Source organism: Oreochromis aureus, linkage group 15 (genome assembly GCF_013358895.1).
Source record: "Oreochromis aureus strain Israel breed Guangdong linkage group 15, ZZ_aureus, whole genome shotgun sequence".
NCBI lineage: Eukaryota > Metazoa > Chordata > Actinopteri > Cichliformes > Cichlidae > Oreochromis > Oreochromis aureus.
In genome coordinates, this window is record NC_052956.1 from 12,502,488 (window position 1) to 12,527,952 (window position 25,465).

Consider the following 25,465-nt stretch of genomic DNA (forward strand, 5'->3'; position numbering starts at 1 on the left):
CCTTTATTTTGAAGGTCAGCAAGGTGACGCGCATATTCGTAATCTGACTAACTTCACACAATCCCCAGGCTGCTAGAAGGACAGGGAGACATGGCTGAAACCATAGCTGATACAAGAAGGCTCTACACCAAGCCTCAGAACTTAAATGACGCCTATGGACCTCCGAGTAACTTTCTAGAGATTGATGTAAGCAACCCTGAGACGGTCGGGGTGGGCAGAGGCAGATACACCACGTACGAAGTCAGACTGAAGGTGAGCCTACCGTAACAAGTGCTAATGGCGCTAGCTTTTAAGCTACACACCTAAGCACGAAAACATATCCTTCCTGCAGTCACGGAAAGTTGTAATTTTTCTGACATTGCGATTTTTGCCGCCACTAAGACATTCAAAGGGTCGATATTTAAAAGTGTGGGCCATTAAGAGGTGTCAAATTGTCTGTTGCTAAACGAATTAGTCGACGCTTGCTAGGAAGCTAGCAGCCTTTATCTGACTGCACGGTTACCTGACGTTAGACTGTCTGCTCAACGTTGTTGGCGTAAATAAAGCTGTTTGACCGCATCTTAATTAAAACATAATTAAAAGTGTTTGATAACGTGGTTAACAGAAACTGTGTACATCTGTGTCTGTTGACAGCGACATCGCTCCGGGAAAGAAGGGGTGTGCGCGCGTGTGTGTGTTTACATTAGCCTCAAGTGTTTTTCCACAGCGCAGCTGAAACATGTCTACAAATAAACTGGAGTTATATAACCTCGGTTTAAGCGAAACACATAACCTTCTCAAAGACTTAACGTCTTTCTGGACAGTTGATCTCCAGCCACACCCCATTGTCTGAGTGCAAACCACAGATAACAGCATTGGTCACACTTAATGACAAACCTGAGGTGAGGACTGGCCTGTATGACTACATGGTGCACTGGGACATAATGCGAACATCTTGGTTGGTATAGTATTTTACTTTGAAGCTTTTCTGACGTGACAAATCACCAGAAGCCACCCCAAGTAGTACAGGCTAAAGGAGAGCAAACTTTTGAGTCAGCTTCTCTGGAGCTGTAAAGACAGGATGCAGGATGCTGCCTGATCCTGTCCAGTTTCAACCACCCCCTTACAACACACTTCCTTCCTCCAACTTGTAGAGGAGAACAAAAGGTGTTTGGTGTTTGTTTTCGTATAAAGAATTCTTTTTGTCACTTTACTATCTATTTGGCTGTCAGTGTACATTTTTTTTTAAAATTTGAAATTCTGGGATGGCCGCTAATGCTGTGTAGAAATGCAACAGTGTTGTTGAGCAATAGGTCAGGATGACAACTGTTAGAGAGTCAGCAATTGCAAAACACATCCTGTGTATCTTTCTGTCACTGCAACTTTGTGGTCAGAGTAAAAATCAGCCTTGAATAGCTGAGGTCAGCTAATACATTTCTTTCAGTACTGATACAGATCATTAGTAACCAAAATCAAACTATTAAAATAACAAATCATAGTTTAAATCACAGTCAACATTAACTCCAACACTAACCTTTGTTAGGCTTTTTGTGTCTTAAAACTGTTCCAATGTAACAACAACAACAAAAGAACACATGTATCTTTTTAAGATCTGTTCTCAAAGATGAAGTGTATTTTTTTCTGTAAACTGGAAACTTGTAATTATAGAAATAAATCATTGTAATTGTGATATTTGGCAAACTAGTTAGTTCAGTTAAGTATTTGGAAAATCACACTTTTTTTTTTTTCCTCTGTACACAACTGCTGTGGATTTTAATTAAACTTTCCAGATTTGATAGAACTGCAATGATGCACCTGCATCCTCATGACTTGGTGACAGCTTTAATTCAATAAGCCTTGAACCAATTTTTATACATTCTCCCATTTTTAGATCCTCAAAAATAATTAATAACTGACTGACATTTTCATTGTCAGATGAGACCTGTTCCCTTGTTGTTTTATTGCAAATTAAGCAGATTAAAAACAAAGATGCTGATGCAAGTAAAGGAGGGCAATAGGTTGAAAACCTAAAATAAACCTAAAAGAGAGATGGAAATGATCGGCCTGGCCAAATCAGCAACACCAAAAGGCCCGAAAGACTACAGAATACAACTAAAATAGGGGGTTTCCATGGTTAAGGAAAGCAGCTTCACAACATCTAACCAAGTCATGAGGTGGTCTAAAGTCAAGAGATGCATGTAAATAACAAAGGGTTTACAACAAGGTGCAAATCACTGGTTGCACTCAAGTACAAGCAGCCCTGATTGGACTGTCAGAAAACATCTAGAACAGTCTGCATAGTTATGAAATAATATTTGAACACATGCAAACAAGATGAACTTGTACCAGAATGATTGGTATGCAGACTTCAATCATACTGGAAGAGAAAGGAATGGAGAGAGAGAGAGAAGTGGCTCATGATCCAAAGCATGCCACATTATCTGTCAAACATGGTGGAGACATTTTTATGGCACTTTCATGTATGACTGTCAGTGGAATTAGTGTTTATTTATTATGTGACTGTTGAAAAGTAGCAGGATGAATTGTGAAGACTACAGGGCTATACTTTCTGCTGAGATTCACCCAAAAGATGCTGCAAAACGGATTGGACAGTACTTCATAGTGCAAATGAGTAGTGTCCCAAATCATACTGCAAAAGCAGCCCAAGCGTTTCTCATCTCAAAGAAATATTGTGAAGTTCTTTATTCTTCAAGTCGGTCACCAGATCTAAAGTTAATAGAGCATGCTTTTCACTCGCTGAAGACAGAGCTAAAGTTAGAGAGATCAGTTGGACAACTTTTGGAGTAAATGTGTCAGAGCAACTCACAGGATGAAACAGCATTTGGTATGGGTTTTCATCCAAATATTAAAAGCAATCCTTAAAATGGTTAGCTTCTATAATTACCTTTGAGCCTCTAGAAATGTATATGTCTAAAATGTCTGTAAATCCCCTGAAAGTCTGCATTTCTATCGTGTCTTAAAAGTTTGATTTAAAATCCACTGTGGTTGTGTCCTGAGACAAGAGTTGTGTCATTTTCCAAATACTTCTGGACCTAAATGTATCTGGCAATCCACCTTTGAAACATCAAACCTGCTTAAATCTGCAAATGCTGTCCTTTGATCCTGGATAGGATAAATGTCCCACAAAATACTACAAAATAAAAATGTAAATATAAACTAAAGGTCACTTAGTTTTAAATCATATCACATGGAAACGGGAGTTAACTTGGTTGTCATAAAACTATCGATTTTAAGAGTTTCTTAGAACAATGAAAAGTTTGAACGTTTGTATTTCAGTGACAACTTAGCAGTCTGCCTGTGCTGATAATCTCAGTGTAAGCTCCATAGTGAGCAACTTGGACAACCTTGGACCATTTGCTTCAGCAGCTGCTGCTTTTGTCGGATACTAATTGTCATGCCTACATCAGGAATTTTGTGAGAACGCTAAAATATAAGTCTTATTTGACATGTAGACACAACAAGCAGGCTGTTAGATTAATTAATTAGATAGGAAAAGAAAAAAGACACATTTTAGCTGGGTTAGCCATGAGGTAAACTTTGTATTTTTTACAGTATTTTCAAGCTTTAAGAACTCTTTTAAAGGCTTGTCAATTTTGCCACATAAGCCAGGCAATTTTGTATAAACGGAACTATTATTGGACCTTTTGTGTTCGATTTTAAATACACAGACTGTCAGACAGTCACTATAGGCTCATCTGATTGCTCCATCTCCTCATCTCTAAATTGTCATCTTGGTTGACTGACACCCCTGTAGTTACTGGCCCGGAGTATTTAGATTGGTTACCAGCCCTCAAGTATTTAGTCGTTTTCCTTTACCTTTAAGAAACGAGTTGAGAGGAGAGAAGCTGTCTCCAGGCATTAGCGTTGAATATAAGGCTACTGTACTTGATTAGCGTGTAATAATTAGCATATGCGTGTAATCAGCATTATTGTGCACCTCATAGCCCTGTGTGACCCTGCTTTGCATAAGACCACAGAAGAAGCGGCGCATCCCTCACTTCTCAACAAACGTGGTGTCAACTTAGCTTTGCTTCTCTCCTTCTCCTTTCTTTAGCTTTCTTTGGAAGCGTTTTACTCCATCTCCAGCCATTAAAGAGTGTTTGCCACAAAGCCTAGGTCTGGAATGCGTAGTGTTTGCTTTGCCCCTTCATTGCTTTTTTCCCCCCTCTTCCCCCTCTTCATCTACCTTTCTTTTAATATTTCAGAATACTTGAAATATATCATCTCATTACTCTGTACTGTTTCCGTTCCTAACCTTTTCCCCTGTTCTCACTGCTGTCCCGCTATCCACCCCGAAATCGAGAGAGCTCTTGTGGCCGCAGTGAGAGAGAGTCTGCCTAATCCCCTCATTGAGAAAAGAGAAGAATTGAACCAGGCCATGGTGGGTGGGTGGGTGTGTGTGGTGAGGGGGAGCTGGAGCATTTACTCCCCATCCTCACCCTCCACCCCCACCCCCCATGGGAGGGCAGAAAGCCACCCCCTCACCAGATTTCATCCTGTTGCCTACTTTTCCCATTTCACTCCCAGCTGTGTGCAGTCACTTTCCTGGTTCATACCGTGTTACCATTGTTCCCCATGATAACTGAAATAATGAAGTTTGCTCCGAGACTGCTGAAATAAGAGTCAACTTATTCATTTGGCCTGTGACTCACCGGCGGTGTTGGGATGCTCACAAAGTTAGTGGCGAGACAAATTGTTTAAACATTGTTTACCACGACTGCGAGGTGCAGTCACTTGTTGGCAGACGGGCCTGCGTTTGGCGTTTGAAATTAATGGGATCAATCTCCCACTCTATCCATCAGTTTTTTAACGAAGTGGAAGCTAAGTTCACACCAAAAGGAGGCGGATATCTCATTTTGCATGAGCAGACTCGTAATGTCTGGGGTCATGCTGAAACAATGGATATCTGTTCCAATCTAAATCCCTTCGTTTTAAGGGTAGTTTTTGAAATGGCTTATGGTTGCTTTTTTTATGCTTCTACACGTTTTTCATGTTCCTAATGGAGAGAGTTGTTTTTCATGAGTCCTATCATATCACCTTAATGGTCTTTTACTTTTTTTTTTAATGTATTGGCTGGTTTGGAGGACCCCCCCCTCCACGCAAAGCAGCATAGTGTATTTGTTTGGACCCTCAGCAAACAGGGGGTTGGAGCTGGGATGGGGGTGTATCTGTGTGGAGTAGGAGGAATGGGTGATGGATATTATCAAAATTTTAGTTGGTTCCCATCTCATCCAGAGAGCACATTGAGGGGAGCGAACTTTGGGATCTCACTTTGTTTATGGATAGGAGTACATAAAAGGGCTCTTATAGCTGTGTCTCTCACTCTCACTCAGTCTTCTACCCCTCCTCTTCTCTTCTCCCATAGCTTCTCCCTCTCTCTTTCTTTCTCTTTTCCATTTGGGCACCAGGGTGAGGGTGGGGGCCTTTGGTCATTAATAAAATGGGGAGAGATGTGTGTGGGTGTGTGTGGATTGTGGGGGGAGGAGGGGAGGCTTGTCAGGCACAGTCAAGTGTAATCCAAAGTCTACAGCATCCTCTTCGACAACTATTTTAATGGAAATGGGGAACATATTGTATCAAGGCTACCATATCCTACTTGAAATGACAGTATCAAAAGTGGGAGTTGATACTATGGCAACAAAGCAGCTTTTTGCCAGCTAGGCGAGTCGGAGAGAGGGTAGGCTGTCAGGCCGCAGAGGCCGGCAAGCGAGGGAACGAGTGAGAGAGTACATGGAGAGGCGAGAGCAAAAGACCCATAGCCCCAACTCTTTTGTTCGGGGTCTTTTTTTCCCATTTTGGAATATGATGCAATGAGATGGTATTATGTTGCCATTTTTAATGCTATTATTCTGAAAGGGGACTATATGGGAGGGGTGAGAAGGAGGCATGGGGGAGGTTTAGGATGTGCACTCTCAAACTTGACTTAATCCATCCTGCTAAAAGCTAATGCATGGTGGCCTTGAACTATTCTCTCAGGAGATGAGTGATCTTTGTCCCCTCTCTCCCTCTCTCTGTGTCTCGCTGTTTTTAAGGGTTCTGCCTCTTTTCAACCCGTTTTCAATGAGCCTAAGGTATTGTGTCCCACACATTATGAGTCACATGCTCTTCCTATGGAGCGTAGATTGCACCTTGAACACTCATAATTGAAAGTGAAGCAAGCAGATCCACTTTGAAGGAGGTACATGTAGCTTTATGCTCCTATTTTAATGATGTCTAAAAATCTATTTTTCCACCTTTGCTTTTAATGTGGCCATTAATTTCTCATTTCTATATTTTTCTACCTTTAGAAATGTCATATTTGTGCCTTTTGCTTGCTGTTTTCTCTGGCTTTCCTCTTTTATGTGTCTCTTACAAAGTGAGGAAAGCGTCTTTTTTTTTTTTTCGTCCCTTAAAAAAAAAAAAAAAAAAAAAATCAGTTAAATAAAATGCTAAGACCTGACTGGGTGTGGGCTGGTCCCCTGTTCTGATCACTGTGAGGGGTTAGTAAGTTGATACACCCTGGTCCTAACCTCTAACCAGCCGTGAAAAGAACAGAGGCTGGGGAAACCTGATCTTTGACTTGTAGAGCTCTCACGCACCGCCTCTTTCTATGTGTTCGTGTTAGAGAGAGAAAGCATGAGTGAGACCTCTCATTTTTCAGTTCTGTCGTTTTCGTTCCTCCCCTTGTCCTGAAAGGCCAATCTCTTAATCACAGGGTTATGGTGGGTGAGGGAACTGAAAGGCCAGGTGACTTTCTTTCCTTACACTCTCACTGCTTGCTTCATTGTCTTGAGATAAGTGGCCCGGGTTCTAGTGTGCATACAAGCAGGCTCGAATGCTTTGGACTATTATATTTACATTGTTAAATGTGTGACTGGTCAAATCCTGTGCCTAACACCTGTGCCTGCATACCTCCTCTGTCAATGTGTGCTCGCACATGGATAAGTGTTTTCTGTGTTCACGTGATGGGATTAGAGTCACGGCGGTGGCAGATTACCTGTAACTGTGATCTGTTGTGGTGGGGATTAACTTTGTGGCGCTCCGTGCTGTGAGGTAACATGACGCAGCAGGGACGGACCACGGTGAGAGGAGAGCGGAGTTAATGCTAGAGCACTGGGGCGATAAAGTTAAGATAATCCACTTCTCCTGTGACCTGAGAACGAGGAGGAGTGAGGGGTTCATTGACAGCTTCACCTGGAAAGAACTTGAAATAATTGAAAAAGGAAGTTTTTTGGTGGGATGTTTAGTCACACAAAAAAAACAGTTGAAAGAGGGAGTGGCAGATATTGTGCCCAGTGTAAGGAAATACTCCTACAGTTAATACAATGTCACGTGAACCAGGTTATTTCACTTGGTTTTATGTTTTAAATGTAATAAATGTGGCCTTATTTATTTAAAATAATCTTACGAATGTCCTTTTTTATGTGTAGTCCAGGCTCTGAATATTACATCAGTTAATATTTATTGATGTGATTTGGCTTATTCGTCCTGAGGGGGGAAAAAGGGGGCTAAACTCGGTTTTCAAATCAGCTTGTTTATAACCCCAATTCCCAAAAAAATATTGCGATCCTTTGTGAAATGTGAATAAGACAAAGTGGAAAACTGTTCTGTGGTCAGACACATTGAAATTTCAAACTCTTTTTGGAAAACATGAACGCTGTATCCTCTCAACTAAAGAGGAGTGTGACTATCTGACTTATTATCAGCGCTCAGTTCAAAAGCCTGTATGCATGTGGTATGGGGGTGTGTTAGTGGAATTGGCAGCTTGAAAGGCCAGCATCAATGATAAAAGGTATATACAGGTTTTAGATCAACATATTCTCCCATACAGATAAGGTCTTTTTATGGAATTCCTTGCACATTTTGGCCAAGACATTGCTAAACTGCATAGCATAGCTATTACAATAAATCAGTTTCACAAAACAAAAAACATCTTTTTAACCTAGGGCTATGCTTAATCCATGCCTGGGAAACTGATCCAGTGTCCTAACTGCTGTTCTTCAAGTAATTGAATGCTTGGCAGTTTCAGGGTTAGTGCATTCACAATGTAAATAGCTTCCATGTGGTGCAGAATGGACTAAGGAGTTGGATCTGCAGTTGTGTTTTTTTTCAATCTTTACTTAATGACCATGTAACCCTTGTATAGTTGACCTGAAATAGCTGAGGAGTGGCCTTTAAAGTACTATAAGAGTCTCTGTGACACAAACAGTATCTGCTATTTTCATATATGTGCTTTGTTACCTATCAATTCACATATTTCCGCCTGTCTCATCTGCCATGTAAATTAAACATTGAAAAATAAATCTTTCTGCAGTTACATCATTAAATACCAATGCCTCCATTCAGTACGTTCCTACGTTCACTACTTGGGCATACTTGTGTCAGTGTTAAGGGATCAGTTATTTCTGCAATTTCAGACTAGAAATTCCAGTTAGATTAAAACACAAAAATGTCTGCAGAGTCATGAAAACTTGTTAGAAAAAAGGCAGAGCAAACAGCTAGAAAATGGTTAAGCTAAATGTAAATGGACAGGTACTTGTATAGCACCTTTCTCCTCAGTTTGAGCACTCAAAGAGCTTTCTACTACAAGTCTCATTCACTCAATCACATATATTCATGCAGCGCTTTTATCTATGCCTAAGCACTTTTATCTAACGTTTATATACACTCAAACTCTGATGGATGCATCGTTGGCAATTATCAGTATCAGGGTTTAGAATCTTGACTGAAGATACTTCTAGAGATGGACTGGAGTAGCCAGAGATTGATCCACCAACCTTTCACTTGGTAGACAACCTACTCTACTTGCTCTTCCACAGCCACCTCAGAAGCTTTTATTATGTGTTGGGATACAGGGCTTTCTTATTTACTGCAGATTATTAGTGTCGTTACATCCTGTCTGTGAAACGTTTAATAATCTTTGCAGATTTCTGACATAGAGGGGTCAATCGCTGGATCTTATATTATGCGTTATTATGCTGACAAGTTAATGTATACAAACCTTTTAATTGTACACAGGTGATTTGTGCCCTCTAGTGTATATCAGTTGTGGTTTTGAGGTGCTCCATTTGACAGTTATGAAGTCCCGTGAGATTGAAAAGGAAACGGTCAGCTGAGAATATCCTATAAGATAAACGATCAGTAGATGGCCAGATTTACGGTAATACTGAAATGGTTAGTAGTAAAGCAAAAGAAAATTGTTGTGTTTAGCTGAACTCATAAATAAATCAGGAAAACTCAATGGACCAAAAGGACTGACTTTTTAAGTGAGATCAGCTGTAATAGTATTCAAATCCACATTTAGAAGATGGTGGGGTATATTGATGAAGGGGTCATGTGAAAGATCAGTGTGTCTACACGAGTCCAGATTTTAACCCAATCATCAGCTCAAGAAAACATATTCTGTGCAACTGAGTAAATTGCACAGGTAGCATTTATTTTACAGTTAAACATCAAACCAGTCGTGGTTGACGGGCGACTCTCTTCATCATTGCTAAGGTTGTGGCAGATGAGTTTGTTCTTTCCCACCAAACTCGGGTGGGATCCATAATTTTGAAGGTTGAGGATAGGACAGAGCAAAGACTGAAGAAAACAAATGCCCATATTTTTCCCATTCAAACACCACAAGAGGAGTCTCAAGGGCAGAAAATGTGACTTAGTTTTGCAGATCAAGGGAAATAAAAAGGAAAAAGACTGAAAAGGAGAGACCATGAGAGAGAGAAAAGACCACTCCTGGTCTTCCTCCTCTTCAATTAGTCTTGCACAGAGCAGGCAAAGCTTCCAACCTCTCTAGTTTCTCTGCTCCTTCTTTATGACCACGTACACCCACCTCCTTTCTCTTTTGTTCAGCCATTTACTCAGCCTTCTAGTTAACTCTCCATCCCCTTTACCGCACACAGTCACAGTCGTCTGCTCATCGATCAGTCTGCTGCTCGCGCTGTATTCATGCTGCACCTACTTGCTCAATTGCTTTGCTCTTGTGATTCCTTCTTCCATGAATTCTGACCCTCTGTGAATGTAGCCTGCCAATGAAATGCTCATTCACTCCCTCCTTGTTTGTACATTGTCATGGGATGGCCATGTGCTGTCAGGACTAGTGAAGAGCTTTGGCATTGTGCCGTAATGTGCTGTTTGCTTCAATGTTCTCTGTCAATGTCGAAACATCTCCTCTTTTTAAAATGAAATTCACTCTCAAGTGCTTGTCAACAGCAACTTGGAATTATGCACACATCTGTGTGAACGCACAAAAAAATGGCAAAACATTCTGAGTGCGACAGACCTTGGTGAGCAAAATGTGGAATTTTTTTCCGCCTTGAGGCCAATTTCAATTTCTATTCAGTTTGGGTCGATTTGAAGGAGTCTTTGTTTTTTTCCCCCGTCCTTTTTCCCTATTACTAAGTCAGAGTAGATAAGACAAGGCTATGCCCAAAACCAAGTCAATAAAACCTTCTTCTCTAGCTCTTTCAAGTTAGCTCAAGCTCTCCCCGAAGCTTTTTAGTGATAATTTTCTGATATTCATATGATTGCCACAGAAAATACAAACCTTTTTGTTTTTAGTTATCACATTTTCTTAAAACATGTTTCCAATAAATGACTGTTTTAAGTCTTGGTGAGTTTGTTTGTTAACTCTTGGGGAACACTTGCAACAGTACAGATATACTGCTTTGCAGTTTGGTGGTTGTATCAATTAAAAGTACCCAGCACACTTGAAATAACAGAGTTGGCCTAATACAGCAAATGAAAACAGAACTACAACTAGTAATTATTTTGTTATCAATCAATCTGTCTGTTTTTTTGTTTTTTGTTTTTTTTTTCTCAGTTGAGTTAATATTTACCTGTTTTTGGTGGCTTTTACAATTGTGTGTATAAACATTGCACATATCGAAAAGTTTTGAATGAATTTGTAGGCGTGTAGAGTGAGGTCATGTTAACAAATCAATCAAATTTGGCTTACATCCACCAAGGTCTTTGTGGTCAACTTAATGGTTTATTCGTAAAAAATTAACAAAAAGCCTTAACTTTGAAAGTGTGGTTGTTACAAATATGCACCGTATATTATCAACATATAAAAAGTATTGTATGAAGATTTAAAATATGTCACATTTAATCCCTGCCCTCTCCTCAAGGTCAGTAGTGAGTGAGCGGAAGGTCAAAGTGATAATAATGGTATACAGAGCTATATAGATCAGGTATTTTGAGTATCCAATGCCAGCTTTTTATTGTAACTTTATGTACATTAAAGTGACGGGTTAGAACTGTTTAAATAACAATTTTAATACATGTATAATGTACCTGAATAAGAATTATTTTTTTAGAAAGCAAAATACACTTCAGATTTCTTTGTTTCTGGATCTGGAGGCTTTGTCTAAGCAGGGAAACCTGTTGTTTAGGAGAACACTTCATTGAGTTCTCGCACCTTCAGCTCTGGTATAAATGGTATGGAGCTGTGGTGATGACTCTGTTTGCATGAAAACCCATCGATACAGTGAGCACAAATGGGCCATAAATCTGCGATAGACTGGTGACTTGTCCAGGGTGTATCCTTCTCACCCGGTGTCAGCTTGGATGCAGTTCCCACGGCACTGAAGTGGATGAGAGAGCAAGAAAGTGGATGGATATGAAATGTCAGACAGTAGTACTCAGCTTTGAGTGCTCAGAGTCAAAAAGCACTATATATAAACGAGTCTATTTAACATTTGCTTGCTTAGTTTGAGCAACAGTCAGAAGTAAAAATCAATCCCATAGTTGCTGATCAGTTTTCTTTTTATTTTCCATTTATTTGAACTTTAAAATAAAGATTTACTTTATCACATTGTGGTAATAAATCCATAACTTTATTTAAATAAAACAGGCATCATTTTCATCATCCTCACCATCAACCTGTAGGAACAACAAAGTGTCTTAGTAAGCCGCCGCCATGGTGGGATTGAGTCTTCAAAATTATATTAATTATAACTATTCTCTCACTCATTGGCTTGATGGCGATGTCCAGAATCTCCCATTAGTGCTTGATTACTTTGAGATCTGGTACCTGGTTACAGATTAGGATTTTCTTCATTGTTGTCCTTGCATTTAGTGCTGACTCATGTCCTACGGACAGGTTCATAATTACTTTTATTCGTCAGGATAAAAGTGATTACTCGGAACAGCTTTTAATGGATTTTGCACTGATCTGTCCCTCCCCAGAGGGCAAGTGGACTCGAAGCATGGCAGCAAAAAGAGATATGTGGGGGGAGAAATCATCCACACAAACTGGATTTTCCTATCGCTTGCTAAACGATTCAATTGATATTTCTTGAACTCAGCTTTCTGAGCTTTACTTTGAACCACTCTGACCTACCTGAAATTTTCTTAGCGTATATCAAGCTACTTCTTGAAAAACTGTGATTTCATTTGAATAACTGCAGCCAGAGTTTAAGGACAATTTCTTTGTGAATCACAACAGCTCTTAAAAGTGACACCTGTAACAGTCTGCCGCTTGTGTTTGTCCACAGACCAACCTACCCATCTTCAAGCTGAAGGAGTCTTCTGTACGGAGGCGGTACAGCGACTTTGAGTGGCTCAGAGCGGAGCTGGAGAGGGAGAGCAAGGTGAGCCATTGAAGTGAACTCCACACAACGGCTGCTCGAGTACTTAGCTTATCAAATCAGTGTATAACATTGACCACATCTGCAGTGTTTTGCTATGAAAGAGAAAGGAGTTTTGTGCATCTTTGGGTTGTTAAAGAACATTTTTTCCCTGTCTAGGTTCAGCCCATAAACAATTTCAGAAATGACACACAAAAAGCATTTACAAAACCCATATTTATATAGTTTGAGTTGTTCAAATTTCTCATAATTTATTGTAACAATGAAAAACTTTAAATTTTGTGCTTTCTTTCTTTCTTTTTTCTTTCTATTGGGAAATCTGTTCTCTCAGGTGGTTGTACCACCTCTCCCGGGGAAAGCTCTTTTCCGGCAGCTTCCTTTCCGAGGGGATGATGGCATATTTGATGACTCTTTCATCGAGGAGCGGAGACAGGGTCTGGAGCAGTTTCTCAACAAGTAAGCCTGTCCACGTCTCAGTCTTTATCCATTCTCCCACAATGCGTCCATGAGGTTAAAACAATTTCTTCTTAACAATTTCTTCTTTGCAGCTGCAGTCGTTTTCCGCTTCTGCTGTTGCTAGTTTAATTTTTTTTTTTTTTTAAATTTAACTCTGACGAACAATGAAGCACGTTGTGCAATAACTAGATTCAACTTTTTCACTTCTCTTCATATTGTTAACAAACTGAACCCTCGGAGACGGGCAGGTCTTTTTCCTCACTATCCTCCTTAATTCTCCTTTATAATTACCTCGCAAAGGACAAGAACAACCAAAGAGGACTCAAGTGCGCACCCCCACAACATAATTTTTCCCACATTTGTTTTGTTGTTGATGTGTAATTTATGTTAATTGCAGCTCAAATTACAGCGCGTGGTTCCACGGGATGGTGTGTGCACCTCTGCTTATTTTTGATCCAGCATGTCCTCGTTTTCAGCTGCGGAACAATAAAAGTTACAGTGTGATTGTAATTATTTGCTTTGATTGCAGACTTGGCCATTATCTTTGTTTCATGTGCAAATGCATCAATGTTTCCTGTTGGAATATTAAGTGTGCAAAGACAGTTGAGGAAAATTAAAATCCATAAATGTTTTTTTTCTTCTTCATTTATTTATTTATTTTTAAAGGAGACAAGAATGTGTTGGTAATTAAGATTTCTCCCTCCCTGTGCTTTCTGTGAATGAAACACTGCTGTTAATCATATTGTTGTTCAGTCTTAACACCGGCTGATGTGGCTGGCAGCATTGTTAAATCTGTGATTGAGAGCATTGTGAAGAGGAAATCTTTTGGAATGCTAAACATGATTATCCCTGCAAAACGAGTGAGGAGGAGGAGAAGAGCGAACAATCTTTTTTTTTTATGATAGGCTAGTCAAACATAATGCTGGCTTCAGGTAAGAGGAAAGGGCTTAAAGATTGTAAACATGCTCCTGCTGCGCCTTACGTCCATATCAACATTTCCAAACCTATTAAACAGTATTTGTTGGTAGCTAGCCTGATGTTTCCGGTGACTGCCCTGGTATTTGACCTCTGGCTCAGTCTCTTTGCTGCTTAATTTGTATGAAATATTTCCTATCAGGTTAAGACGCGTGCATACAGTGCGTGTAGTCTTATCATGTTGATGTGTTCTGAGCAGTTTGTCGTTTACAAAAAGAGCCGTTTAAGGGTCTCAGGTGCACTGGCTCATTCTCGTTAAGCCGCTTTGCGTCATCTGAAGGGATATTGAGGGAAACTCGATGTCAGAGTGGCTTTAACAGAGCCCCAAACATGCAATATTTTCCACAAGAACTACCACTCTGAAAATATTGATTAATTTAAGTAAGTCCTACCAGGATTTAAAGACGTTTGAGATCACCAAATACTCCAGAGCCTCTTAGCTGATCCCTCAAACTGGAATCAGAGTCACTTTGTGAAATAGTGGAAGGAGACAGGAAGTCTGCTAATTTTCCTGTTTGCCTTTACTTGGTGTGACTTAATTCTAGGTTATACATCTTTACTCATTTCTGAGTCAAAAGGGGGAAAACAGATTACTACTCCCAAGTGAAGAGTTTTTGTGACTGTCAATGTGTTTGTAAATGGGAGATAAAGTTGTCGTAAATTTAGGTTAAATGGCAAATTCAAATAAGAGTTGCTCTTTGTCACACTTCTTGGGCGATTAGGGAAATGTACTGTGCTGTACATTACTATATGTCGCAATATAGTTTATAATAATATCAATGATATATAACAGTAACTTTTAACCATTAAACTACCGATATGTTAACTAGATCGGTTCAGAACAGCTCTTTATTCTCCATTAGTATGAATTACTTTTGCGTAATTATTTTTCAGAGTAGTTTAAGTTATTTGTTAGTGAATCAGTGACATTGTTGACTGAAATCTATCCCAAATCTAAACTACGCACTAAATTTAAACAGGTTTGACTTCGAATGCACTCATATAATATAATATAGTATATTTTAGAGACAGTAGGGAGATGACAAGTAAAAGGGTTCAAACAGTGGTGGGAAATTATTTGCCTTTCACACACACAAAAAATAAGAGTGTTATAACTGTTTATAAATGGTGCCCAAGTAACTTCAGGAATGCCTAATAGAAGTTGTGCACTTATTGTAGTGTTTGCAGTTCATTCTGTGTCGTCTGTGGTTAAGACACTGAACAGTGAATGTGAAGCAGCTTTTAATGACAGGCGAGTGCCTAGATGTGTTATCAAGCAGTGTTAGTTTGTAAAACTTTTGGTAGTTTGACTGGTTTTTTTTAGTGTTTGGATTTTTTTTAAGACGGTTTGTTTTGTATCTTGATCAGATTTTGTATTGCTGTTACTGCACTTACCTATTCTTACGTATTTTACTCTGTTTTGTTGTACGACTGCTTCTTTGTCAAAGTAAACTTTACTTACTTACTCAGCTTGCTTATTAACTAAATTCAACAAAAGTTACACTTAAATATTTTTTTTCCCCTATGCCGCAGTGGCACTTTTGAAGAATGTGAAAGCATATATGTGTAGATATATATTTTAAAAGCATTATGTGTTACTAGAGTGTCATAGGATTGAAATACAGTAAAATATCTGACATGACCAGTTTATTGTGCAGGCCGTAAATAACCCATTAAAAGTTTGGCGAGTCACTTTTTTTTGTGCTTTTTAAAGCATGCACACAAAAGATGGCATGCTTTAGAAATACTTGCATAAAAAATTTTGAATACTAAATAGTTGTCCTTCTAGGACAATTTAATAAAAAAAAAAAAAAAAAAAAAACATCCCCACACTTCTCATGTCCATTTCAGTAATTCATGCGAAATCTTGTTTCCTGTTTGTGCTCATCCCTGTTTAAACTCATCAAAGCTTCATGTTTGAGTGTCCACTCAGGTGTCAAACTCGCCTTTTGCTTTTGTTTTCCAGAGTGGCCGGTCACCCTCTAGCTCAGAATGAGCGATGCCTGCACATGTTTCTACAGGACGAGTCTGTTGACAAGAACTACACCCCATCCAAAATCAGACAAGCCTGAGGGAAAGAAAAAAAAATAAATAAATGGATGGCTCTGCTTGGCCTGGTCTCTCTCTCAGCCCTGCTCAGCCTTGCTTGGCCCAACAACCCAAAGCTCTTTTCACTGCTCCAGGTTTCTCTCAAACAAACATTTTAATGACAATATCTCCCACCCCCTCCCCCTCCCCCCAGAAAAATTATATAATTCACTGCCTCTTTTAGTTTAGTTATCCTGATCGGTGTTTGTTTTCACCTTCTAATCGGAGTCAAGAATGTTCGACACGTAACTGTGGTTCAAAGTAATTTATAGCAATTTCTCTTTGTCTGGAAATGCCACTAACATGGATATATTAATGTATTTATCATTTAGCTATGTCTTAAATATATTCATTTATATAGTAACATTGAATGAGTGTTCTGTATATGCAAAGCTCTCGTAATGACCCACAGCGTTTCTCGTCCAGTATGGCATGTTGCTCACCACCGACCTAACAACTAAACACAAAAAACACACATGCGACGACGGGGCTTGACTTTCAAATCACACTTAGGTGTTCTTCTCCGAAAAAGGAGGCGTGCATGTGTGTGTGTGTGTGTATATTGACCAGCACCTGCCCAGTTATCACAAATGATTTTCTAGCAAGAGATTTACACAGAGGGAACTGCAGTATTTCTACTGGCTATATGCATTTTGAGATTTGTATACTGCTGTGCCATTTTTGTTTATTTTGAATATTTTCCAATAAAATAGGTGAAACGTCTCCACGTGTGAGTGCATTTGTCGTCGCTTCGGGCTGTTTGCCTGTCTCGGTACCCGCTTTGGACAGTCAGTCAGGACCAGTGCAGTCATCCCAACTATGTTACTGTAACTGTTTAATAAATACTGTACAAGATGTATAGGGACTATAGCTATTCAAAGACAGCCCTGAGTTTGGACTTAGACTAGAGTTACTTCTATAGGTGAACCATGCTAAAGACAGAAATGATGCAGTCTATGACTTGTGACAGATTAAGCATCAATTAGTACAAGATGTATTTGGGCCAGGTCACTATGCTTAATGAATGCAAGATCCAGAAGCTTTTTTTTTTTTTTGCTTTACTTTTGTATCACATGTGCCACCACAATAAAAGTAAAAAGCCATTTCTTCTTACCTTCAGGACTATTTGTAAGGTCTGACCTTTTTCATAACAATAACATATCTGTACATTATTTTTTTTAAGCACACTGCCTCCCACATGCTGCACATATAAGATGTGAGGACTTTTGACTCGTGCAGCTCCATGTAAAACTTTTGAATTTGAACATGGGGTTTGATTGCAGCTTCATATGTCCTGTGAGAGCAAGCACTGCTCTGATTTTGGAGAGATTAATCCCAAATGATCCATTTTATATAATACAAATCTCATTTGGTGACAAAGAAAAATGTAAAATAATATATGTTACTCATTACTTGATAAAGCACTAACAAATCAAATGAACGGACACTGAGTTGGTTATTACTGATGAGCTTCAGGTGTTCACAAGAAATCCTGCTTTAAATCAAGATGCATGCATTAGTGTTTAATAATTTAGTATGAGCTCTACATCCTTATAAAGTGTCACTGTAATTAGATATGAAACCAACACCACTGTTTGCTATGATGCCAGGGCTCCAGCTGGTAGTTTTACTATAAGCATCTATGTCATGTTATATGAAAACCGTTTAATTCAGTGTCTTTTATTCTCTTGGTTACAACTCTAAATAGTTATAACTCCATTAAAAATTTTATGTTTTTTTTTGTTTTTTGTTTTTACAACAGAATAAAAACATTACAGGCCACAAAAACATTTCCAAGTGCTGAATAAGATTTTATCCAGTGTTAGTGTCTAACTTCAAAAAGTCGACCTTAAGCGTTTTCTTTTCTTTTTTTTTATGCTGCGCCTCAAACAGGACACACCAAACACAAACAGGACAGCCATTTAAATACAGACACCATTTTTCAGATGAATGTAGTTTTACAGTCAAAGGGGGGCTGGGGGGGTAGATAGTGCATCCTTTTTAAAGAGTCCTCCACAATGCTTCATGGAGCTGACGCCTCATCCGTGCGTTTGGTTTCAGCACCGAATTGAGGAACAGCGACTCGCATCTCCCCCCGGATGCTGCTGCTGCTTCTTCTTCTTCTTCTTTTTTTTTTTTTTGGTTTCCTCCGTTGGGATTGAACACAGAAATAAAATGGTGAATTGGTCGTCAAGCTCATTGGTCTCATAGACACTCGGAAAAAAACAAAACAAAAAACTCTTAATGTACAGCGTTTCTTTAGGAAACGTGCTTGGCAGGTGCTCTCCAGAGCCTTAAGGCGACATTTAAACGCTGCAAGCTGTTTTGGCCACAAGGTATTGCAGTTTTCAGAATCAGACAGGCAGGTCTCTAATGAAAGGTACATGCTAATCCTTGACTAGAGCAACTGTTAACAGGCTAAAGTTGTGATCCGGATGTGTTCAATGGAGCCTAAACCTAAATAGGCTGTATTAAGACAGCCCGTAAGAGATTTTGTGCTTCAGGCCGTGGCTACACCTGCTATGATTTGACAGTCTGTGTTGATTGTTCAGTGGGTCTCCTCGTGGACTTCCAGTCTTTTTTCTCACCCCCTCCTCACGCGCCCCGGCAGATGGTGAGAAATCATATATCGCTGGATTTGTACATATCGGACAGGAGCCTGGTGATGGGAACGTTGCCGATGGTCTTTTTGAAGAACACCTCCTCTATGGTGGACGGGCTGACAGAGCGGAGGGCCGGCAGCAGCAGGAGGAGCTTACCAAAACGACACGGCTGAGTCGGGTACCTGAAACACAACTGGTGTCAAAAACAGCCTTTTTGTCCGGTTCCATTTGCAGACTGTCTGTCGCAGCCTGTCCAATTACCGCACACCTGTGACAAATAGCTCCTACTTAGCTTGAATACGAGCTTCATCTGGTGCACCTGCACAATTACAGGAGGCTTATTGCCTCATTAACTTTATAATGAAGCTGGCAGACTATAGCCAGTTGACACGTGCGTAAAGCATGCTTTATCTTAGGATGGGGGGATAGATAGATAGATCTCTTTTACCTGGTGTGTATATAACTGTTGAGAGTGAGCTGGGCTTCATCTTGCAGAGCAGCAATAGCGCTGGCGTTGCGGAAACTTCTTAATTCTGTGCTTCCATGCGTAGGAACTGTAAGACAAGAGGCATCACTATAGCTGTTAGAAATCTGCTGACATGACACTGCTGTAATGACATGTCATATATTCTCTTGTGTCTTTCCAGATTGGCTGTAGTTTTGTGCAGCAGAGAAAGTTGAGGTTTGCTTTGGTAAATATGATTATTCCCGGTAAGAGTCTTTACACTGTGTCAAACATTCGGGCAATAATTTGCGAGGTACTCACCAGCTTTGAATGTCACGATACATTTCAAGCAGGCGAACTCGGTCGCGTCAAGGCGCATCTGTCTGAATCTGGTGACCACCTCTTGAAGCGCCTGAATCTCAGACATAATCTTGTTCATCCGCTGAGACTCCGTGTTTTCAGTGTTCATCCCTTTGGATAAATGTGAAGAAAAGTTTCATTATGCACGACAACAGCTGCTCGCTCTTCACTTAAAATTCTCTCGTGCTTTGCACATACCAGAAACAGCGAGAAGAGTTGTGGAGTCCACGGGAATGGCCCACTGAGCGATGCCCAGAACAAATAATTCCCTCCAAGCGTCCTCCAACAGAATCAGCTGTAAGGGGGTATTTTAAGTGTTAAACTGTGCACAACACGCAATAATTAAACCATTCAAAGTATTTGAAACTTTTTGAATGGTAAAAATAACACAGGATTAATTCCTACTTATTTTTCCATGTTGTGTGCAGGTTTTAGTGCTTGGTTGGGAATTATTAGATATACAGTTTTCAAATCGATTCAATCTATCAAATTCATGACATTAATTTAATTCATTTAAAGCGTCTGTCTGCGGACCAAATACTTAATTGGCAGCTTTTCACCATTTCAAACCCCACAGGGCGCTAATGGCCTGTTTGGGGATCTTGTTTAAGCATCATTCATTTGGAGAATGAGTCCAAATCGTGGCTACCTGATCAGATAAAGGGAGGGTGGAGAACGCGGGGACACTTTTTGCCCACTTGATGCTCATGAAGAGAAGACGCGCAGCTGACTCGCACACAGACTCCGTAGCCACCTCGTACAGATACATGGGGGTGCCACTGACCTCGTGGGGATACTGCAGAGAGGGAAAATGAAAATGTTGTTATTGTTTATGTCAGAAAGAAACGCAGGTCGGAAAACAGTGAACAACAAAGGTCGAATTCCAAGCCCCAGCACCCAGTTTTATAATGATTAGTGTTGCTTGTGGTGGATTTACAGTGAGAAATCTAATTGGCGGATTTGTGGGTCTTACAGGCTTTTAAATCTGGAGAGGAATTTCAACTTCTAACCCTTGTGTAAAATAAATAAATAAATAAAAAATGTTTACTAATTAATCGCCCAATAACGGTTTGGAAGAAATACAAACATCTAAAATTTTAAGGAATTTTACATCTAGAAATGATTTAATGTAAAACTATGCATGGACTGGGACACGAGAGCCAAGAAATGATTGACTTCTATGCTCTCATTCTTTACTTGAAGGTCTAAAACTCTTTGAAGAAAGTGTAAGTTGTAGCTATTAAATTGCGTAATCTTAAAATAAAAATCTACCTTAGGAGTTGGCTGTGCTAGACCCACGATGGCTTGTCTTTCCGGTGTAGTGGCTACTGTGCTCATCTCCAAGTTGTGCGGCTCCAGCTGGGTGACAGTGGTGAAAAAAGGAGGACCGGGTAGTGAGGATCCGGGGAAATGTGCCGAGGAGCCGTTCACCTCTTTGTGGCCCCGGAAATACAGAGCGACCTGTTTGCGAATTGTAGATGTCCGTGGCCCCCTCTCATGCTGAACGGCTGTGGAGCGGGACAGTAGGAAGGCAGTGTGAGAGAGAGCAAACTGCTTATTTATCAGGCTCGTTAACTGCATTCTCCAGGAGCGATCCCGGGTTTATTTTATTGAACGAAAGCTGCTCCTTAAAGTGCAAATGTTCTGCGTGAAAGAAAAAATTATTAACTGTAATGAGCTTCTAACAGCGCTCCCAGGAGGTATAAATAAGATCTCATTTAAAACAAGCGGGGAGCAGGTAATTATCAACTTCTTTTCAGCTTTGATTAACAGATTTTATACACTTTTTTCTCCTCCGAATCCAATACTGTCCTACTGTACTGGCGTTTCTTTGCTCAACGTGATAATTCAATTAAGCTCGTTTACCGTCTTTATTCATGTTCACTTCCAGACACTTTTTCAAACGACAAGCTCGGCACTGGTTTCTGTGAGTTTTGTCTACGGGACAACCACCCTGTACAGAGAGAAAAGGGGAGGGGGAGAGGGGGACATAAAAAGAGAAAGGGGTTACAGCTTCTAGTTTAATTTCTTTTAGCTCGCAGGAGAGGGGAAAAAAAAAAAGCTTCTTGCTATTATCCTCCTGGGAGGGCAATCTCCAGGTGAAAGATCGTACTATTATCTTTTAGTTATGGACTTGCTCCCCTGCGGCTCCAGTGTGGCCTCATCCCGCAGGATAAGTACTCTATCCCGCCCTCTGCCGCCTAAATCCTCGGCTTCGAGTCATCACATTAGATTGGATTACACCTGATATATTACAGCAGCGCGGCACTTAGCCCAGTACTTAATGGTCCAGGCATGACATAATTAGGCTCATCAAGAGAGACTTAACTCAGCGCCAAAAAGAAAAGCAAACAGAAATCAGCGCGTAAAATGTGCATTCCGCGCGTAAAACGCTTGGTATGTTTTGTGGATGAAAATCAGACACGTAGGGGATATAAAGAATAAAGGATGAGACAAATTCTGTGCAGGGTGCTAACTTTATTTGGAAAATGTAAGAAATTGCTCCACATTCATGGCAATGATTGCGTACAGGTTTCTCGCTTGATTTGATAATTTCTTTGCCTGCTTGTTTGCCCGCCTTGCTTGAAATTCTATTAAAAATAAATAAATAAAACTACTTAATCAAATTTGAAAAGCACAAATAGTAGGTGCATTTAACCACAGCCAATTCAGGCTCGTGTAAAAAGCAGGGAAATTTAGTTACGAGCTTGTATAAACTTAAAGGAGGCCTCACCTGCGAGCCAGATTTACACACATAAGTCCGATTTCTGCGGATGCTCCTCTTGAAGAATCCCGAGCAGCCATCACAGGCGTAAACACCATAGTGTTTCCCTGAGCTGCGGTCGCCGCACACTTTACATGGGATGTCCAGAATCCGACCTGGGAGAGGTCAAAAATGTCAAGTAAATGATGTGCTCACTGAATTACGAAGCGCACAGTTCAGTTTTAAATCAAACCATTTTGATGACATTTTGTAGCTGTTGCTCGCGATTTATGAATAAATGTGATGGAACAAATGTTTACAGTGCTTTTCCAGAATAAGTTGGTATAACAGTTTTCAAAGTTGACACACTGGCTGCAGTTCAGCGGCCGACGTGCTATTATGTGACTTTAGACCGATCCTATAATCAGTTAAAAAGTACCATAATCGAGCTCATATACACTGAAGCAATGGACAAACTGTGCTGCATGTGACTTACTTTTGTCCGACAACTCCACACAGCCACAGACACGCACTCACACTCATTACACGCGCACTGGACAACGCCCCGCGTCTCATCCGAGCACGACCATGGGAATTCACTGCGCACATTTTAAGAATAAAGTCCGGTGGGAAGCGTCATATTTGAGCTCTCTAAGACAATACCCCGAAAACGCACAATGGAGACATTAGGGGAAAGTGTTAACTTAATGATTTTCCCCCATTGAACCTCGTCTGACTGCCTGGATCTCGACAAGCTGCCAACTCCACTTCATAATGGGACTCGACAGCTGCTTTATCCCACAGGTCTATAGGCCCCAGGATTAGGGAGTGACACTGCACCATGAGAATAATGCGTACCAACTCGTTTCACCAACTCAAATGAAGTGTATGTAAATCGACCCCGGTGTAGATGAAAAAATGTGATTTTTTTGTGAAGATTTTGTATTCAAATCTCTTAAAAAGAAGATATTTGTATGCATATGAGGCAGTCCCTTTTTTATTATTCTGGAGGGAAAAGCCGTCTATGTAATTACACTGACGTTTTGCCACCTGCTCATTGATTCACCAGTGACCCGTCAAAAAGGGTAGCATGGGAATAACTACTCAGCAGCAAAAACAATGACTTCAGGAGAGAGTTATAGGACTTGAATTGGCTGTTTATTAAGAATCAAAACTCCCTGTAGCCCTTTAAATGTACGCAAAAGACATTTAATTGCTGTAACATAACAAAAAAAAGTCATTTTAAAGTTGGATTTAAACATTTTATTTTTTAAACAAAATTTGGTATTTTGGTACCCAACTTGTCATTAGTAACTGGAGAAATTTATGCTCAACATGTTCCAGACATACTGGTCATTATTATTATTATTATTATTATTATTATTATTATTATTATTATTATTATTATTGTTGTTGTTGTTGTTGTTGTTGTTGTTGTTATCGCTGTTGTTCTTTTATTTTCCTGTTTTCTAAATAATTATTTTTTAAAATAAATCGTTATGTTTATTTTGTTTTAACAAACCTTTAAAACCAAAGCTAACCAAATCAGATTTTCATTGACACAGCCCCCAAATTAAAAATTAGAGTTTAATTATTTAATTATGACCGAAAGTGCAAACATTTTCAACAAGAAAAATGTCCCCCCAAATATTAAACGATGGTCGCTGGGAGTCAATTAAATAAAAATGACAGACAATTTTGTTGTGAAAGGGGGAAATGTATTTAACTTCCCGCTGTGGGGGTCCACTGCGTCTCAATTGTGAGCAGTAATTGCTTGAAGATATATGGCATATTCTATTAACGTAATCACCATCAAGGCGAAAACCTGCTAAAAGAGTTGGAAATGAAGTTTTAGGGAGAGAAAGAGCTGTTTCCTCTGACCACTCGGTAGCGTGGCTGTGAACTTGAGTCACAGCAATGCTGTGAGTCGTTTTATTCTCATTTGAAAACACATGTTTACATCGGCCGAGCACAGATTTTAAAAGCTGCGGCCTGGTGTGGAAAAAATATATATGTGGTAGCTCTAAAATAAGCATCAAGTGTGAATTCAACAGAAATGTCCAATCTTTGGAGAGAGAGAACAATAGCTTACTTTAGGCCTACATTATGATCTGAGTCCGCCTTCATTTGAATTCATAATGAGGCCTAGCAGAGGGATAATTACAAGGGTTAAGAAAAAAAGCGTCAGAAAATAATTTGATAGGAAAGTATAAATCTGCTTGAAATGTATTACTATTAAAAAAAAGTCAGTAACATGATTTAAATCGCTTCAGGAAACTCAAATGGGGGATTCAGAAATGCGCAAACACACTTTAGACATAAGAGGAAAAAATGTCGTGCGCAAACGGGATTTTTCTTGATGTAAGATTGATTGAAACCCTGCATATTGCGCCGTTTCTCTTTTTAAAGGCTGAAAATTAAATTGCAGGCAACAAGTGTCATCAAAGGGAGGCATGTGGGGCTTTTGAAGAGCAGTGGTCGGCACATGAATGTGGCTTATTATTTTCGCTTCCTTCTTATTTTATTTCTCGAAATCTGTGAGCAACATTACAAAATATATTTTACACATGATTTCCTTTCATTCAGGAGCTTTGTTATCCAGGGATGTTTACGTATTGCATTCTGAGACGGCCGGCAGCCAGTCCCCATACTCACATCTTTGTGATCATGAGGTAGAGTCAATCTCTAATAACGTGAGAAACATCTTTAAAGACACCGTGGACTCACTGTACTTTCATTTGTTATACCCGTCGCTACTGTAGACCTCCTATTATCTATGCCGTGTTCTTCAGAGGAGTCGGGGAAGAGAAGAATAAAACTTACTTGATTTGACATTCAGAATATCCAAACAGCCACTTGTTGAGCCGGTGGGTTTGCTCATCATGGATCCTCGATATTTTAAAGAATCAGGATAAAAAGTGTCCTCTTTCTCCTCTTCTTGTGGACAGAAACAATGAAGTTTGTGACACTGAATCACTTGTGGTTTCTCGGTTTCTTTGCCAGCAGCGACGAGAAACACAAGTCAAAGTCCCGAAGCCAAGTTGACGGAAAGTCAGCCTCCGACCGATCGAGAGCCACAAATTAAAACATTAATTATACATTTTATCAGGGATCTTTGCCCTCGACGCCGAAGATTCCGGAGAACCAGGACTGGATCCCCGGGACAGCAGCCGGTAAACGGCGACAGCAGCTCTCCAGCTAGTGGCGCAGTAGCCGGTGCGTAAAGTTCGAGTTGGAAAAACGGTGGCTGGAGCGCATCCGATACTGC

The 25,465-nt window shown here is 40.0% G+C and overlaps 2 protein-coding genes across 2 annotated transcripts; one reads left to right on the forward strand and one right to left on the reverse strand.

Annotated features, from left to right (window-relative positions):
• The first annotated feature begins 41 nt into the window (after positions 1 to 41).
• Positions 42 to 16,808, forward strand: snx3 (sorting nexin 3). The gene is made up of 4 exons (XM_031727679.2): positions 42 to 252; positions 12,474 to 12,569; positions 12,898 to 13,022; positions 15,964 to 16,808. The coding sequence occupies exons 1-4, from the start codon at positions 91 to 93 to the stop codon at positions 16,067 to 16,069; spliced, it is 489 nt and encodes a 162-aa protein (XP_031583539.1). The 5' UTR covers positions 42 to 90; the 3' UTR covers positions 16,070 to 16,808.
• Positions 16,269 to 25,110, reverse strand: nr2e1 (nuclear receptor subfamily 2, group E, member 1). The gene is made up of 9 exons (XM_031727539.2): positions 25,021 to 25,110; positions 22,228 to 22,373; positions 21,360 to 21,447; positions 20,766 to 21,001; positions 20,143 to 20,289; positions 19,692 to 19,788; positions 19,455 to 19,604; positions 19,137 to 19,242; positions 16,269 to 18,870 (listed from the first exon to the last, which is right to left on the reverse strand). Exons 1-9 carry the CDS (start codon positions 25,079 to 25,081, stop codon positions 18,708 to 18,710), a joined length of 1,194 nt encoding a protein of 397 aa, XP_031583399.2. The 5' UTR covers positions 25,082 to 25,110; the 3' UTR covers positions 16,269 to 18,707.
• Between the last annotated feature and the right edge of the window lie 355 nt (positions 25,111 to 25,465).